Source organism: Bubalus kerabau, chromosome 10 (assembly GCF_029407905.1).
Source record: "Bubalus kerabau isolate K-KA32 ecotype Philippines breed swamp buffalo chromosome 10, PCC_UOA_SB_1v2, whole genome shotgun sequence".
Taxonomy (NCBI): Eukaryota; Metazoa; Chordata; class Mammalia; order Artiodactyla; family Bovidae; genus Bubalus; species Bubalus kerabau.
The window spans coordinates 14716568-14736363 of record NC_073633.1 but is presented as its reverse complement, the minus strand read 5'-3'; the positions used below and the strand labels follow the sequence as shown (position 1 = coordinate 14736363).

General features: G+C 38.4%; 1 protein-coding gene across 2 annotated transcripts in view; it reads left to right on the top strand.

Moving 5' to 3' along the window:
* Window positions 1–9923, top strand: part of HOMER1 (homer scaffold protein 1) — a 135047-nt gene extending 125124 nt beyond the window's left edge. For both annotated transcript variants that reach the window (XM_055536661.1, XM_055536660.1), the window contains exon 9: window positions 7910–9923. In XM_055536661.1, the coding sequence (XP_055392636.1) occupies window positions 7910–8098 (189 nt within the window). In that variant the 3' untranslated portion in view covers window positions 8099–9923. The remainder of the gene's footprint in view (window positions 1–7909) is intronic.
* Window positions 9924–19796: the final 9873 nt, after the last annotated feature.

Sequence of the window (19796 nt, the reverse complement as noted above, 5' to 3'; positions counted from 1 at the left end):
TTTCCCAGCATCAGAGTCTTCTCCAGTGAGTCGGCTCTTCACATCAGGTGGCCAAAGTATTGGAGCTTCAGCTTCAGGATCAGTCCTTCCAATGAATATTCAGGGTGGATTTCCTTTAGAATTGACTGGTTTGATCTCCTTGAGTCCAAGGGACTCTCAAGAGTCATCTCCAGAACCACAGTTCAAAAGCATCAATTCTTCGGCACTCAGCCTTCTTTATGGTCCAACCTTCACATCCATACATGACTACTGGAAAAATTATGGCTTTGACTATACGGACCTTTGTCAGCAAAATGGTATCTCTTCTTTTTAATATGCTGTCTAGGTTTGTCATAGCTTTTCTTCCAAGGAGGAAGTGTCTTTTAATTTCCTGACTGCAGTCACTGTTTGCAGTGATTTTGGAGCCCAAGAAAATAAAATCTGTCACTTGTTCCCATTATTTCCCCCTCTATTTAGCATGAAGTGATGGGACCGGATGCCACGATCTTAGTTTTTTGAATGTTGAGTTTTAAGCCAACTTTTTCACTCCTCTTTCACTTTCATCAAGAGGCTCTTTAGTTCCTCTTCACTTTCTGCCATAAAGGTGATGTCATCTACATATCTGAGGTTGTTGATATTTGTCCCAACAATCTTGATTCCATCTTGTGATTTATCCAGCCTGGCATTTCACATGATGTACTCTGCATATAAGTTAAATAAGCAGAGTGACAGTATACACCCTTGACGTACTCCTTTCCCAATTTTGAACCAGTCCGTTGTTCCATATCCGGTTCTAACTGCTGCTTCTTGACCTGCATACAGGTTTCTCTGGAGGCATTTAAGGTGGTCTGGTATTCTCATCTCGTTAAGAATTTTCCATAGTTTGTTGTGATCCACACAGTCAAAGGCTTTAGCATAGTTAAATGAAGCAGATTTATTTTTGCATTCTTTTGCTTTTTCTATGATCCAACAGATGTTGGCAATTTAATATTTGGTTCCTTTGCCTTTTTTGAATCTAGCTTGTACATCTGGAAGTTCTCATTCATGTACTGTTGAAGTCTAACTTCAAAAATTTTGAGCATTATGTTGCTAGCCTGTGAAATGAGCCAATTGTGCGATAATTTGCACATTCTTTGGCATTGCCCTTCTTTGGGATTGGAATGAAAATTGACCGCTTCCATTCCTGGAGTGTGAAATCCTGGTTATTGCTCTGACTCTGTTCCACACTCAGACCATATAGGAATCCATCCATATTTCCTTTTAGTACTTCTGTGGTTTCATTTTTTACACTTAGATCTCTGATTCCCTTGGGGTTTGTCCTTTGTGTGTGGTGTGAGATACGGATCTAAGTTTATCCTTTTTCAAATGTCTGTCTTGTTATTTCTTTACCATTTATTTAAAACTTTATCCTCTTTTCCCAGAGATTTAAGATATTCAACTTCCATGTGCATCTTGGTCTATATCTGGACGTTCTCTTCTGTCCTGCTAAGTCACTCATATCTATTCCTGCATCCTAGTACCTCACTGCTTTGCTCGTAGAGGCTTTACAGTATATTTTAATATTGAATAAGGTCAACCAGCCCTCATAGCTTTTCTTTTTCATCATTTTTCTAAATGTATTCTTAACATGTTTTTTCCATATGTATTTTAGTACCAATCTTAGTGTCGACAAAACACTTAGCTCTGTAAAAAAAATATCATTGGTATTGCTTAAAATTTAGAATGCTGGTTTAGCAGAAGTGATATCTTCATGAGGTTTCCATCCTATCCAAGAACAGAGGATGTCTTCTTACTTGTTCATGTCTACTTTTGTGTTTTTCAGGAACATTTTAAGACTTTCATCCTGTGAATTTGGAGTGTTTCTTGATTCTTTGTAATTATTTTATCTTCATATATACTATTGAAAATTAGGTTTTCTCTACCATTGTATCTTTTGATTATTGTTTATAAAATCAATGTATATGAAAGTTTTTGAATTCTGTTTGCTAATTTTATATCCTGCTACCATACTAAATTATTTTATCGTTTGAACTAGTTTTGTCATTTATTTCATCTATTCACTAACAAATAATCTGCAAATAGGGATAATTTTGCTTCTTTTTTTCTAGTTCTTAGGGCTCTGTTGATTTTTCTTGTTGAGTTACCTCTGTTAAAAATACCAGTACAGTGTTAATAGTGGAGGTGACAGACTTATCTTGTCCTGATTTTAGTGGAAATGTTTCTAATACTTTTCCGTTAGTTGAAATGCTGGCTTTACCAGTATCATATTATGAGAGTGGCTTATTCCTATTTTCTTGATTCCTATTTTCTTATTCCTATTTTCTACCAAGAAAGAGTTGACTTTTGTTAATAGCTTTTTTAGTACCAGTGGAGATAATCATAATTTTTCCCCCAGATCCATTAATATGGTTTATTTTTTTAATGAATTTTCTAAAACTGAACCACATTTGCATTCCTAAAATAAATACCACGTAGCTGTGGTATATCATTTTCTTAATGTGGTGTCAGATTTTAGTTCCCTGTTATTTATTTTAGTTCCCTGTTATTTATAGTTTTTATATGGTATTCATTTATAATATTGGTCTGTAATTTTCCTTTTTCAGGTGGGGGCTGAATTTATACGATTTAGGTTTCAAGGTTATACTAGCTTCATAAGATAATTTGGAAGCTTTCTTTATTTTCTTATGCTCTGGAATAATTTATGTCATATTGGAAGTATCTAGTCTTTGAAAGTTTAATAGAACCCCCATTTGAAACTGTCTGGGCCTGGAGCTTTTTAAATTCCTTGATTACCCTCTATTTCTTCTGCAGATATTGGCCTGTGTAAGTTTTTCATCTGCGTTTTCAGATATTCAATGGAAACTCTTATACTTTCTTATTTTATATAGTTCTTTATCCTTGTCTTTCTTAAGTTTAGTAATAGTATGTCTATTTTAGACTTCCCTGGTGGCTCAATTGGTTAAGAGTCTGCCTGCAATGCGGGAGACCTGGGTTCAATCCCTGGGTCAAAAAGATCCCCTGGAGAAGGAAATAGCAACCCACTCCAGTATTCTTGCCTGAAGAATTAGATGGACAGAGGAGCCTGGGGGGCTGCAGTCCGTGGGGTCAGAAAGAGTCGGACACGACTGAGCAACTAACATTTTCACTGTCATGTCTGTTTTAGGTTTTTTGAAAAATGAAATTCTGACTTATTAATCAGTGTTACTATTTTTCTGTCTTTTACCTAATGAATTTTTAGTCCTCTGTTTATTATTCCTGCTTTGATTTACTTTTTAATTTTTTTTCTAGCATTTTGAAAGGGGAATTTAATTCCTTTGTTTTCATTTTTATTTGTGTTTAAAACTATAGATTTCCTCTGATCATTGCTTTAATTTGTCCCATAAATTATGACAGTATTTTCATTGTCATTATGTCTTGAAATTCTGTAATTTGGTCTTCCCTTTCATGCTGGAAATGTTTAAAGGAACATGTTTTATTATCCTGGTGGAAGGGTCTTTTAATTTTATGACTTAGTTTTACTGCATTGTGATTACAAGGGTTTGTGTATATAATTTCTGCTTTACATAATTTACCACTTTTTAAATGTAATCTAGCATATGATCAACTTGTGAATGCTCTTTATTGATTTTGTAATTTAAGCCTTCTATATCCTTACCATTTTTTTGTTCCTCTTGATCTGTCATATATTGAGAGGAGCATATTAAAAACTCTTATCAGTGTATTTTTTTCTATGTATCCTTACAGCTCCTGTAGTTTCTACTTTATAAAGATGGCTACTTGTTTCTTGGTACATAAACATAATTGTTGTATCTTCATTGTGTTATGGCTTTTAGCACTGAAGGTGTCTTTCTTTGCTGCTCTTTCTATGGCTGTCACAATGCCTGCCTGGTATACCTTTGCTCATGTTATTATTTTTGGACTTTCTAAATGAATTTCCCAGTGGAAGGACCTTTTATTTTATGAGTAGCTATCCCCCGGGGTCTCTTTCTCTTCTTATTTTTTTAAGAGTCTCTTATTTTTTGAACTTGTGGTGATCTGAGTCTTCCCTGCTGTGCACAGGCTTTCTCAAGTCGTGGTGAGCAAGGGCTCCTCTGCTGTTGGGCACAGGTGCTCAGCACGTGGGCTCAGTAACTGTGGCACATGGCTCAGGATGTACAGCTCGCTGGCTGCAGAGCACAGGCTCAGCAGCTCTGGTGCAGGGGCTTCTCGGTGGAATCTTCCCAGACCAGGAATTGAGGCAGGCAGATTCCTGTCCACCTGGTGGCTCGGAGGTTAAAGCGTCTGCGGGAGACCTGGGTTTCATCCCTGGGTCGGGAAGATCCCCTGGAGAAGAAAGTGGCACCCCACTCCAGTACTCTTGCCTGGAGAATCCCATGGACGGAAGAGCCTGGTAGGCTACAGTCCATGGGGTCACAGAGAGTCAGACACGACTGAGTGACTTCATTTCTTCTTCCTGTCCACCGTACTGCCAGAGAAGTCCCCTTTTTGTTGCTTTTACTCTCTCTCCTCAGAAACCCTGCCTCTCCAGGTTGCCTCCTCAGGCCCTGTGTACACTGAGGCTGCCTCGTGGAGGCTGCTCTGGTCCACCAGGACTTTTTGTTTTCTACCAGCATCTTGGCACGTTGAGTGGCCTTTCTCCTTCTTTGAGTTATTAGAGTTCAGTCTTGGGTTTTCATTCTCCTCTTCCCTCTTCTGTGTTTCCCCCTCAACCCTGCCTTGCCCTCTGCAAAGAGTTAGAGTAAGAACTTGAGAAGTATCTCCACGAGAAGCTGGTGCTTATATCTCCTAGTTATAGGTAACTGTACATTTGCAGTTGGAGAAGGCAATGGCAACCCGCTCCAGTACTCTTGCCTGGAAAATCCCATGGGCAGAGGAGCCTGGTAGGCTGCAGTCTATGGGGTCGCTAAGAGTTGGGCACGACAGAGTGACTTCACTTTTCACTTTTCTGCATTGGAGAAGGAAATGGCAACCCACTCCAGTGTTCTTGCCTGGAGAATCCCAGGGATGGGGGAGCCTGGTGGGCTGCCATCTATGGGGTCACACAGAGTCAGACACAACTGAAGCGACTTAGCAGCACATTTGCATGGTTCCCTTTCTTCTGGTTGAACTTGTGGTATTTGTGTTGTTTTCTTTGCTCTTGTTATGGTTTCTACAGTTTGGAAAGCTGGTGGAGAGAGTTCAGTGCACACAGGACTTTCCTCCGTTTCTCTGTTCTGTCTGTTCTGTTGGCTTCTTTTTTACCAGCATCCGCCTTGGAGAAGGCACACTTAAAACAGGGACCATCTTTGTTTATTTACTACTTTATTCTCAAAGCCTTGGCTTCCCTGGTGGCTCAGTTGGTAAAGAGTCTGCCTGCAATGCTAGGTTTGATCCCTGGATTGGGAAGATCCCCTGGAGCAGGAAATGGCAACCCACTCCAGTACTCTTGCCCGGAGTATCCCATGGACAGAGGAGCCTGGTGGGCTACAGTCCATGGGGTCACAAAGAGTCAGACACGACTGAGAGACTTTCATTCTCAGAGCCTAGTTACTTAGAAGACATCTCAGTAAATAATTGTTGAGTAACTCTTCTTCAAAATATGTGTGTCTTCTAGTCATTTTTCTGTTAAATTATTAATACTTGTTTTGATGATCTGTGTATGATCATGTTTGATCTCTGTGAAGCTTAATAATCTAACTGGACAGTAATATATCTAGTAAGAGTTTAAGATGTGAATCAGATATCAATAAAGACAAATTTTGTAGCTTTTACTTAGATTAAATGATGCATGATTCAAATTTACAGAAAATGAACCTGACCTGGTCCCATTGATGGCGGTAATAATTGTTTAATTTTTTAATCACTCAAGTGTTGTAGGCTCCATATCTAACAAATACTGAGCATGACCTTCTGTCCACTAGCATTTTATACTTTGAGTTATTGCCTTCAAAAGCACTCAAAGGGATTTAGCAAGTTCTGGCCTCAGTGTTTTATCAGTGCTTTATCTTGGTGCCCTGACACATACTCACATATCAGTTAAAGAAGAAAGGGAAATAGGAGCACAAAAATCATAATAAGCAGAAGAATGAGTTGCGAGGGGGAGTGAAAGTTACGAAGAAGGGCTGGAAAGTATAGACAGAAGATAGAACTGGGACATGCCACCAACCAGGTTGCTTCATCCTGATCTTACATTGTCTGTTCTTCCTCTGGGATCTTATTCTCTGCCTCAGAATAGACCACAGCACCAACAGCATCATATTGGATCCCTTTTGTTATAGGCCTGGTGAAATTCCTTCAATCGGAGAAATGGCTTAGAGCACAAGACTCCTGGAAAAGAACAGTGCAGTTTTAATAGCTGGGGGAGTTGGGTGTTTTGCTTGTTTCCACTGAAAATGTTTGGCTGTTTCATTGATTGGCAAGGAGAACAAAGAAGCCTTTCACTTTTTAAGGATGGCTTTAGAGGGCAAACTGGGCGATGCCTGGTAAAGTGGGTGTTTTCTCGTGAATGACATTTGGTCTATTTTTACAGTTGGAAACATTCTAATCTTAAGCTTCTTGTTTGAGCAGGTCAGAGAGCGTGCTGTGGAATTCTTACATTTGATCCCAGGGTCTGCTTACTCCCCTATGGTTGAGACTTCATGAACTGGGCTTCTGAATTTATAAATATCTTATTGGTTTCAGAATCAGCTGTCAGTTTTCTTATCTTCACCTTGTAGGTGGTTTGAAGGGAAAAGATTAGAAACCTGGTTAACATCTAATAATAAATACTTTAGACTAGAAATCTCTAAGTTCTTTCTTTAGAAGTCGTGATAGCTGCACTATTCCTTTTTTATATTTTCCCAGGCTCTTGCGACTTATCTGTGGTGTCTTTGCTTGAGGCTTGCCCTTGGCTGAACATGTGAATGTTTCTTTGTGCTGGGAATGCTAACTCAATGGTTCCTTTCCTATATGTATTCAAATAAGTTTTCCAGTTATTTTTCTTAGAAGTTTAATTTTGCAGGCATTGTAGGATGAGTGGATTTTGGAAAGAAGTGTACGTAGTCCCAACAACCAGAGGGTTTCCTGTTTTCTGTGTGCACTTTCGTTCCCGTCATTCACCTTCACACTCACAGCTTTGCCTCCCTGTGGTTAGTGCCCTGCTTCAGATTCTGTTATTTTCATTTAACAGGTACTAGATGCTTTAAGTAATTGTTTAAAAATCTACTATCCTTCAGATATAGTATATAGTAACTTATAAATCATTTGTAAGTACGCCAGGAATTCTGGCATTTGTTTTTAAAGTTTAAAAAATTTTTGTTGTCATGAACTTTTGGCTTTCCTTTTGGCATTGTTTTCTTCCCTTAATCCTCAGTATACTGGAATCGCTTTTGTCTAATTCTGTTACATGTACAGGTATTCAATACAGTTTTTAACAGGTGAGCTATGTTCTTTACCATACACATTCATTTGATACTGAGGTGAAATGAAGCATAATTAACATATTCAGAGAATCCTAAAACTTATTTGAGAGAGTCATCTTTCTCCAGCATTGCCAAGAAAGAGAAAAGATTAATTTGTCTTTTTTTTCTGCCTGCTTTCACTTGAGATTGCTAACGGTTGTGTGTGAGGAGAAGGAGGTGGGCACAAATAGAAATGAGACATACCCAATCCACAAAATGGGTCAGCAGCCCTACCTTGGTATTTGAAGTACCTAGACTAACGTTCATGAAGCAGGCAGGAGGAAATTTGTGCTCAGGGATAGATGGATTCATGAGCAGCCAGTCAGTAAAACTACATGGATTTCTTTGATGGCACAATCTGAAAACCTCCTTACATTGTGTTGAGATTCAGAAGCCCATCCTGATTATCAAAGTGCATGGACTTATCACAGTATTCTAATAATAAAAGTTATATTGTTTCTTAAATCTTCAACTGACACACACATATATATATCACACTTTTGTTTCTAAAGGAAGTAGAAATTCGGAACAAAGACCTGGAGGGACAACTGTCTGACCTAGAGCAACGTCTGGAGAAAAGTCAGAATGAACAAGAAGCTTTTCGCAATAACCTGAAGACCCTGTTAGAAATCCTTGATGGAAAAATCTTTGAACTAACAGAATTACGAGATAACTTGGCCAAGCTACTAGAACGCAGCTAAGGAAAGTTAAATTTCAGTGCCAATTGATTAAAAAAGATACTGTCTCTCTTCATAGGATTGTTTGGGCTCCGCATCAAGATTGCACAAAAAAAATTTGAATATCTCTTCTCCACGAGGAGGATCTTTTGAAAATTGGAATTGTATATTTCAGTGTAAATTTTAGAATTCAGCTTGTAGCTAGTTGGGGAAAAAAAAAAGAGATGAAAAACTTGAACTACAAATTACCTCCGTGTATATTATTGGCCATAGTTAACTAGAAAGTTATAAATAGACACTGAATGCAATCTTTTTTTCTGATATTAGCCAATGGGAGAATTAACAAATGTCTGGGTCACATCCCCCTTTTTGTGTTCAACACAGTGAAGGTTATCTGCTTTTTAAATTAATTTATTTATGATATCTAAAGCTGTGTTTTGTGCAAAAACTTAGTGATGAAAGCCCTGTCTTTTGTTGTAATCTGAATAATTTCTCAGGATATTTTTGCACTGCCAAAGGCAGCGCCATTACCAATTAATTCTTGCCAGGAGTGAAAGAGAGCTGCATCTTTAATTGAAACATACTATAACTGGGTGTATAGAGTTCTTCCCTTTTTTTATACTGGAAGATATTTCACTCTGGTGGCCGCTCTGATACACTCTGGTGTTCTCTAATCTTGTCTGCTGTATAGTTTTACTTTTCCATATTGATTCCATGTATTTATGAAAAGATACTGTCTCCCATTTTATTACACATTTTAAAGCCAACTAATGAAGGCAGCTGAGTCCCTCCAAAATTTTTCTTTTTAAATTTCTAATAAATTTGACACACAGTACTGAAACATAGCAGCCCGTCACTGACGGTCTGGTCTAGCAATGTTAAGTATATTTACAGAATATGCAGTTACATTTATTTATATATTTTGCAAGAAATCTTTTCTGAATGATTAATGCATTTCAATTTACAAATACTAATGGTTGTTGGGGAACTGTTTATTATAGATCATTTTAAGGTGTATAGCTATTTTAAAGGCGATCCATTTCCATCAAGCAGCCAATCAGAGGACTATTGGGATTGGAGCCGTTTACTCTGTCTGGGTCTTCACACCAACCACATCTCTAGTCAATCCTCACAAGGCAATATTCTAAACTGTTAACTAGGCATTTCAAAAGAGGAATTCAATTCAGTGGGCTCTCCTCAGTGAACAGGTTTTAATGTTGTTTTGATGTAATTTTAAAGGACTTTTAGCAAACATGCATTTCTTTATATATTTCTTTTAAGGAGCTATTTTAAAAAGTAAGTCAAGTGCTGTCTAGTCTGCTTATGGAGTAAGAATTGCATCAGAGTCCATATATTCTTGCTGTACAATGCTTGTGATGTTGAGGAGGGTTCTTTTTTAAAGTGTATGCTTGAGTATCGACTCCATGGAGTCTAGAAATGCACTGACTTTTTGTTTGTACCCCCAAACAATTGAATTGTTAAGTACAAAATTAAGCTGATTAATCAATTTGTAACCATTTTTTCACTCACACAGCTACTCAACACCAGACAATTTTGTTTTATATATGTATGTGTATGTATGTAAATACATACATATTAATTTATATTAGAGTGAAAAATAAATGGTTTGTTTCTAAAGTTAGTTTCTAAAGTGAGTTTTCAGGTGTCTCTGAAAAGTTTTTATCAGACACTTAATCATCATGTATTATATGTGCTATAATATCATGTACCTCCATCTATTTTAGGGTATTTTCCTCACCTATTTCTTGTAGGGAGGATAATTTAGGTACACAAGCTCAGAGCTATTTCTCTGATAAATCAGGTAATAAAATTTATTTGATTGATGGAATTTTGAAGTAGATGTGACTTTATCCATCAGTTTCTGAGTACAGAGCACCATATTTTAATTTAAATAGGGGATTTAACACTAGGGATCAGGGAATTTAGTTATGAAGAGTTAAAAAAATTAAAGAAAAAAAAACACTATTAGCTATTGAAATGGTAAGTGAATTATTTTAATGATGTAATAAGATATTTTTAAATTTTGACATAGTTGTCATTTAATGGGAAAATAAGTCACCAAAATGTCTCCACTTGAATTGTATTGATATATGAGACATGTGTGTAATTCAATATATACATATACTCATATGTATATACAGAAAATTATTTTTAATATTTTCCTACTGATATGAAATTTAAAATTGGAAATTTTGTGAGTTTTTTCCTTTCCAATAGAGTCTACTTTTTTCTTTTTTTTTTAGTGATTTCAACAATTTCTTGAGGGCTGCACCTTTAAATTCCCAGATTGTCTTTAGACATGTATAGTATATGGGATAAGGTGGACACAAGTGCACATATAAATAAAATCTTCTTATTAAGACTATTTTAGACATTCATTTACAGTAGGAGAGTACCTAGAAATCATCATCCACAAGTCATAATTGGGCTGTGTGCCTACCGTCATTTTCTCCATTTCTGTATTATATAAATAAAAGTTTGCATATTAAAATTTGATTTTTTTCCCAGAGACAAATATTATATAATGTATCTATATTTAGATCAAACTGTGGTAATATATTTATCAGAAAATAATGTTGGGGGGCTATAGCCTGAACATGTGGACTGGAAGTGACGCAGGGAGGGAGAGCAGAGATTGATCCCATTGTGTATAAGTTATGATGTGATGACTGAATTCTTGTACAAAAAAACAACTGAAAAAAAAGAAAAACAAAAATACAGTTTTTATTTTGAAATACCTTTGTTGTTCTCTGAAGAATGTACTTTATCTTTTTCTCCTTCAGTCTTTTACAGATGTTTTTAAAGAAGCATTTAAGCAATGGCAGCATTTACTTAACTCTTACAGGTGCTACTGGATTTTGCGTTAGTGTGTTGCGTTGTGAAATCCTAACTTTGACATAAAAGGTTTTATAAGTATTTCCCTGCCTGGAAAATTAGTTTTTGTTTCTCCTCTCTCTTTTCCCTCTCTTTCTTCCTCCCTCTTTCTTCCTGCAGATTAAAAACGGCCATGAAGTTGCACCCCTTCTGTCCCTATGGGAGAACTCCAGCATCGCCATAGATTTAATGTTTTGCTGTCATTGAACGACTGAGAAGCAGTTAGAGGAAAAACTTACACCATTTTTTCAAGCGGAACTAAAAGAGACTCGCACAACTGAACCACCGCCACCTTTTAAAACTCATTTGTCTGCCTTGTTAAAATTAAATGTGTTCTTCCGCATGCGTGCTCCAGCCTTCCGTGTTTTACGTAACCCTGGAGTGTGTTCCGCCGCTCTCTCCTTTCTGCCTCTCTGACAGCTCGGGATCGGGAGGCGAGACGGAGGGAGTACTTGTTTGGTGGCAGTGGTTTACTGTCTTTCTTATTTATAGAAATCCTTTTGTTTGATATCAAATGACTTTAACATCCTGATATTGTGATTGAAGCCATGAAATAGTCTTCATTGAATTTTTCTCTTCTGGATTCTTAGCATTGTTCCTTTACCCTTTGTGAAGTCAATTAATTTATATAAATCTTAAAGAGGAAAACTTTCAGGTAAGAAGTGGTTGAGAATGACACATGTAAGAAACACATTTCTCCAGTAAGATACTATGCTATAATCAGTATTTGCTGTAAAGATAATTTTCATGTGAGAAAACATTTTAAAAATTGCTAGAAAGCGATCGTTTTGGAATGGAAACAGATTTATCGTTCACCTTACTCTAAATTGTGCGAATGTATTTTTCAATAATATTCATGTTAAATTGGACCTTACCTTTTTTTTAGCCTTTTATTTTGTACTGGAGTATAGTCGATTGGACCTTTAATTTTTATGGCAGTTTTTCTCTGTGGGAAACTGATGTATCATTGTCATAGAAATAAGCATAGTTAATGAATTGAAGAAATGAATGTTTTTCTCTTTTTGTTTATATATTGTAAAATAGCTTCAAATAACTAACAGTTTTACTCAAGAAAAGACTTGATCAGCACTACACTGCCACGTGATTTCTGCTTAGTATATACTAGATAAAAAAGAATGGAGTTGTCTTTACCAAAAACAGGTGATCCAGGGAGAGAAATTGCACCCAGAATAGGAAAAGGCCATAAGCTCCCAATAGATTTCTAGTCAATTTATTGATCTCTGTAAGTACCCTTTTTATCTTTTAGATTAAAGCACACATTCCAGAGGATACCAGGAGTGTATGGGGAGAGGAGATGATATTTTTCGTGAAACCAGGACCAGCAAAAGAGTGGGAGCATAAGGCCCTCCGTTTTAATCTGAGACACGTCAGGATAGCCAGAGTAACGTAAAGTGCTATTTCCTTCCTTGCTGCTGCTTTTAACTAAACAATTTGGGATTGCCCTAATGAATTTCAGAGGCTTTCAAAAGATCCTCTCATTTTTGCCTGTCAGGATTTGTAACCTAATATGATACATCATGTTCAGAACTCAGCATTCTGTGGCATTCTGACCTACTTTGTCAATTATTTTCACGTCAGATTTACCCAGGGACAGAAAGATTACTCTGCTTTCTCCTAATAAAACCAAATTAAGTGATAATGGGTGCCTAGTAAATGCAAAATGAAGCCCATTCTGTAATATAGAAAAATTTTTCTGTTTTTAGAAAAATTGCTTCTGTGGGTATTTTTTCTAACTACATTCATTATTTTATCTTGTCTGTGTTTTATAACTATGTTACTATATATGCATAAATATATAGTAAGTCATATCTATATGACTTGTATATATGACTTTTTGGGTTATTATACCTTAAGTGGAATGACTGTTTCAGAAAACAGGGCTAGAAGTAAATGTTTTCTCAACAACTTCAATATGAGAGCAAATAGAAATAGGTGTTAGTTGAATATCTGCTGTGACAGGCACTGTACTAACTTTGATACTTCATTTCTGCATATAGGGTCCCTGCCAGGGGTGTTCCTTTGGAGGGGGGTGCAGGGGAAGGGCCCAAATGATTGCACCTGCTGTGTTCTCCAGCAGTCAGTCTGGCTCTCCTGTCCACTGTCCACAGTGGAGCTCTTGCTCACGTTGCTGGTACACTTTTCCCCTCGAGCTTGCCTGCCTTACCTCTCTATAATATCTCTGTTAGGACACTTCCTAACTATAAATCTTGTATTTGCTTTTCTTGAACTTCTTCCTGCAGCCTCCTTTGGTGTTCACAACGCCTATCAGTCAGTTGCAGGTCATACTTTGTGAGTGTCATATTTAACAGTATGTTTTACTCTCCAGTTTTTTTAATTTATAGACTTCAGATAATCCAAGGAAGGTAACTTTCATATGCAGAATTTTAGTCTGTAAAATTTAAGTAGCAAACTACTTATGAAGGTCTTGGGGAGACAAATTACGTGATAAAGTTCCTAGCGAAATAAGTTGTAAACCTGTAAAACTCCTCCCCCAACACTAAAGTAGTAGCTAAGCAGGATGTGGGTTTTGCAGTCAGCACTGGGGAACTTTGTGGCCAGTTCTGGTTCCACAGAAGTTAAAGCTTCTTCAGGTTGATCAAGACATTCAATCAGCCACAAAAGTAACTCATGGCCCTGGGTACTTTAGATGGGGGATAGCCCTCATATAAAGGAATCCTGTATTGTGTCTTTTTTGCATCTGACTTAATGTTTTCAAAGTTTCCGTGTTGTGGCTTATGTCAGAATTTCATTCCCTTTCAATGCTGAGTAATATTCCATTGTATGGCTATACCACATTTTGTTTATCCATTTATCTTTTGATGGACACTTGGACCATTTCCACCTTTTGGCATTTGTGAGTAATTCTACAGTGAATATTCATACACAAGTATTTGAGCCATGCTTTCATTTCTTTGAATATATACCTAGGAGTGGAATTGCTGGATCATACAGTAACTCTATCTTTAATCTTTTAAGAAAGGGTTGGGTTTGAATTAGAATAATTTAAAAGTCTTATGGAGCAAGGTGCCATCTCATTGGGAAATCACAGTTGTGGGGTTAGTATTTGTTAATAGACCTGTAAGTGATCCATTGGCCTCTTAAGTTGTGCCTTCAACTCTCTTAAACCTAAAACATAAACAATCTAAAACATCTGTTAAGCACCTGCTCTATCCCAGGAATAGAAACACGAGGAGAGATGCTTATCCTTTGGTGCAGAACACAGTTCACAGTGCATAAATGCTGTGATGGAGAGGAGCCCTAGTATGAGGGGGACCAGAGGGAAGAAGAGTCAAGAAGTCTTTCCCAGAAGAGGTGATCCCCAACCGAGTTTTGGTGGAGGAGTAGGGGTTAGCTAGTGTAAGAAGGGGTGTAAGGGAATTGTAGAGAGTGTGGCATGTGCAAAGACTTGTATGGATGAAAGCATTGAGGCATTCAGAAAATTAGAATGCGTTCGTATACTGACACATAGGGTGTTAGGCAAGGGTGTATGGCAAAAGATAGCGATTGAAGAGTAGGCAAAGGGTAGATCAGGAAAGACTTTTTAATCACATGAAAGATTTGGGTTTTATTCTGTAATAATCTGGAGATATTGAAGGATTATTTTTGTAGAGAAGTAATGTAGTGTTAAAATATATGGTTTAAAAATCTAGGTATCGAGACTCCCATTGGTGGTCCAGTGGTTAACTCTGTGCTTCCATTACAGGGGGGCATGGGTTCGATCCCTGGTTGGGGAACTAAGATCCCACATGCTACATGGCATGACCAAAGAAAGAAAATAGAGTCTAGATAGCTCTAGAGATCACAGTAGTCTCTGTTAAGAGGCTCCATTATGTGGCTCTGCTGGAATAGAGAAGTTGAAATGGATTCAGAGAGTATTTGGGAGATAGAATGAGTACGTCTTCTTGGTAGAATCAGTAGATGGCAAAAAAAAAAAAGGAGAATACAGGCTGATTCCTAGCTCTCTTGAGTTGGACAACCAGGTCAACAATCCTATTTACTGAGACAGTGAATTCAAGATGGGGAATGGCTTAGTTTTGGTGAAGGCAAGACAAAACAAGATGAATGATGGGTTAGATCTGTTTTAAGTGTAAGATACCTGTGGAATATCTGAGTGGAAATATGATTCTAGTTGGGGCTTAGGAGAAAAATTGATGAGCTGGAGATAAGCTATTTGGGGATTGTCAGCGTATGTAATTATAATTGAGGGCATGGAAAATGGGGTGATTACAAGATGAAAATGTCACTTTGGGCCAGGTGTAAGACAAGAGCTTGCGAAAGAAACAGAAGGAATGACCAAGAGTGCTGAGTAGATGGCCAGAGTGGGGGACTCATGGAAGCCCAGGGTGGAGTTTCAGAAAGCCAGGTTTCACATGAAGTTCAAAACACTGACATATCAACTCTTGCCTTGAGCCAATGATATTCCAAGTATGTTCTGCTGAGACCCTTTGTTAATATTTGCTTGATATATTTTAACATAAAATTAAAAATGAACAAACTCAGATATGCAGTTTATAACCTTTTAAAACGTTGAAATCTGGCAAACATCAGCCCCAGGTTAACTGTTTTTGTGCAGATGCCAACATAAACATAGACATAAACATAAACATATCTCGGGTAAACTGAAGAGCATCTTGGTGTTTCAAGGTGAACTATTAAAGAACCACCACCATTTCTTAATGTGAATCAGAAATTTCTCAAAACTGTGCAACCGAAACAAAATATAGAAATAGGATCAACATACGATAATATCTGTCTTCTGTAAACCTCAAATGCTGTTTGTGAAAATAGCTTCACTTTTCTTATTGACGTATTATTAAATGTTACATACCATTCTGTTAATATATTGGTTTTCCATGAAGCTGTCATTTCTAAAAAGCTATAGGGATGGGGAGGGGGGTCACTCTTTCCTAGTAGAACTTGGCTTATTACCTTTTCTGTGGCTGGGCCGCCTCTCCTCAAAGTCAAGTTCTAGAAGCTTGAGTGTATTACATGTATCTTTTTTAAATGTGTTATTTTGATACTGAATTCACCACTAGGACCAGATGGCATTTGTGTTTTCATTGCTGTAGAAAGTTTAGAGAGTTAATATTTCTGTTAATCTTAAATGATCCTTACTCTCTTTCATATTGATTCACAAACAGGTCACTGTATACAAATTATCTCTGGTATAAATGATCTCAAACAAGGACAACAAGAACAAAATATTCTCTGTACTTAGTTTCAGAATGCTGTATGGTGTATTTGATTTTTATTTCTAGTTTGAGTTGAAATTAGCTTGAATTCCTTGAGTAGACATGACTTGCACTACTTAGGCAACAAATTAGAGCATGTTAGATATTCCAGGAAGAAAAGAGGAGCTTCTGGTTTTCAAATTTGGCTCCAGCTAATCCATAAAATTTGCAAATCACTTGTGAATTGTCAAATAAACTCTTCCTTTTAAACCACTTTTGTTCATATTGTTCTTATGTAGTGATTAATCCTGGTCTCCTTTGGCAGAGCCTTTATTTTGGATTATGTCCTGCGCATTAAAATCCCGTGTTATATATAATAGTCCAGAACATCACTGTCCATGGCACATGTCCTTCTCACAGCAGTTCACAACCAGTTTTCACAGCAGTGTTGTGACTTCAGTGTTATTGTTATCCCCATTTTATCGATTTTGTAGAGTCTGAGATGCAGCACCATTAAGAGATGAATCAAGTAAGAGGCAGAGCATGGAGCAGAACACAGGCCCTTTGCCTGTTCATCCTGCTCCCTTCCCACCGCATCGTGTCTGAACTGTGCTCTGCAGACCTTTTGTAAGAAGGCAGGTACAAACTTCACCAACTCACGATATTTAACAAGTATTACTTAATGAGAAAAATTGTTTTTTCTTTCAAAAACATATTATGTTTTTGAATACTTATCTCTCTGCTTCTCTCCTTTTTAAGGAAAAAAATCCTTTATTTTTCACTTAAATTATGGAAGTGGTTCACATATGCTTTCCTTTTGCAAATATCTTTAATAGTACAGATAAAGCAAAAGTCACCCTTGATCTTTCCGTTCCAGTCCTAGAAATTACTACTATAATCTATTTCATGTATAGCCCTTTAGCATTTTTATATGTATTTGTATACAGTATATATGTGCTTATAGAAATAACTAGTTGTGTTTGAGGGGAGGCGGTACATCAGTTTTATCAAATGGTATGTCTTGTTACACAATTGCTATTCTTAATCTCTTGGGAAGATCTGTCCAGGTTAGTACACATAGACTTGCCTGATGCTGCTTAACTCCTTCAATGTATTGAGTTTATGGATGGGTGACGGTTTATTTAAGCATTTCCGTATTTACTTGCTCTTTTGTTCTGCCCCTTCTTTCAGACCCTGATGCTATTTTGTTAAGGGCTAGAGGTATTCAAGATTGTTTACTACCCAGTTACCAAACGTTCCACAGTCCCTCTCATGTCCGTAGTAAGAATGAACTCTGGATAAATAGCCTTTCCTGAAAACTAAAATTCACCAAAAAAATTTAACTGGTCTTGATGAAAACCCTTCTGAATCCTACATGCAACACCTAGCAACAAGCTTCGGACGTAGTCATTGCTCTTGGAAATGTGCTGAGTGACTGAACATGCTTTCTGCCATAGAAGAGAGAGGACTCTTGGTGTAAATGTTTGCCTTTGTGTAGTGACTGGGTATACCAGCTGTCCAAGGCCAGCATCTGGGGCTGCCTGGAGGACCCCAGGTGTGTGTAGGACAGTTTAAAACTCAAAGTGCTCTGCTTAGAGCCTTCAAAGCAGGAAAAAAGGACATAAGTTTAAAAAGGAAAGGAGAAATGAGAAGATGCTTAAACTGCGGTGTGTCCCAGGAGTTTAAAGACTCACTTTAACCTCACTTTATAAGACTCACTTTTCCAGGAGTCTTTTGTCACCTTAATGGTGGCTTTGCTTCTGATCCGTCCCCTACCAGGTGGCTGCTCACTGAGTCAAGCATTTCATGAGCACCTGCAGTGTCGCAAGGAGCTGTGCTGGGCCCTAGGAGTGCAGAGATGGTAAGACACATCCCCTACCTCGAGAAGATTGTTCTCTAAAGTGAAGGGAACGTGTTAGCCAGTAGGTGCAATACAGCATGAACCTTATCATGAAAGGAGTTGTAACTTCTGGGGAATATGCAAGGAGTAGGGAGAGAGAGTCATTGAGGAGGGGGCCTTTGAGCCGAGATATAAAAGGGGAATAGCCATCTACTTTGGAGATCAGGTGGATGGGTGGAGAGCCGAGCAGAAAGGCGCATCACAAGAACAGAGCCGTGGGCTCCAATTCAGTCTCCTGCTCAGCGGCTTAGCTTGGAGCACCAGAGCAGATGGGTGGACAGAGTCCAGATGGGACCTTGGCGCCTGTCCTCTGCGGTTCTGACTTTCCCTAAGGGGAATGAAAAGCCACCAAAACCTCAGAGGAGGAAAGTAATGGGACTGGATTTACATTTTAGAGAAAGGAAGTCACTCTGGCCACAGTATCAAGAACAAATTCAGGACTATGTGAGGTGATGGGGTGTTAACTAACCCTACTGTGGTGATCATTTCACAATATGTACATGTATCAAATCATCAGTTGAACACCTTAAACGCACACAATGTTGCATGTCGATTGTAGCAACACAGGTAAGAGACTAAAAAAATAGGAAAGTGGAAGTGATGTGAAAATAGCTGAACCAAATACGAAAGATATTCAAGAGATGTGTTTTGAGATGATATGTTGAAAGTTTTAATTTCTGCTGCTTTTCTGGCATTTATTGCTCCTTTCCCCCACTTTGTTGCTGTTTAGTTACTAAGTCGTGTTTGACTCTCTTCAACCCCATGAACTGTAGCCTGCCAGGCTCCTCTGTCCATGAGATTCTCCAGGCAAGAATACTGAGCAGGTTGCCATTTCTTTCGCCAGATCTTTCCAGCCCAGAGAATCAAACTTCATCTCCTGCATTGGCAGGTGGGTTCTTTACCACTGAGCCACCAGGGAAGCCCTTCTCTCTGCCCCTGCCCCCCAGTTCAGGCGACAGCACAAACATCCTCTTCTCTGGCCCTTGGGATTGGATCGTTACTGTAGTAAAGAGAGAGTCAACTCTCTACTTTTGGGTTTCTCCCCTTGAATGATACCTTTTTAAAAAGACACCCCCGTCCCCATGAAACAAGGAAGAGGAATTGAAGGGAGAAAGATGAGGAGAGGGTGGTAAGAGTCACCAAGAAGGCCTGAGCGGTGCCTCTCCTCCCAACACACCAGCCTGAGATCGGAGTTTAGTGAACAAATACGTGAGTCTGCAGAGAGGACGGAGAACCAAAGTGCAGAAGACATCCAACTGCCTCAGTTTCCATGCTTTGCCTGGAGGTTTCTTGGGGGTCCAAGGTGGCCGAGGGAGGAGCCGAGGATTTTCCCCGCCTCGCCCTCAAGCAGGCACGTGCCACCAGCAAAGGAGCCAGTGAATCAGACAGAAGGTCACCTGCATGGATGTGGCACCAGCGAGCAGATGGACATCGGTGGATGCTGATTCGGAAGTGTGTGAGTGACCGGGGCCAGAAGGGACCCAGCTGTCTAAGCAAATGCAGCATCAGCAGAAGTGGCTCAGCAACCAGGACCCGCACTTCCCTAGCCCCCCAAGTGCTTGATAACGAGGTGAACTTAATTGTAATTGCAGGGAGGAGGTGGTTTCAGCTGGGGAATTCTGATTGGCTGGGTTTATCTTAAGTTGACAAAAACAATGTTTCTGCTGCTATGCAGAAGGTATTTTAGAATAACATTATATTGTTTGCACAGTCTAGCTGTGGCCTGGGAACATGT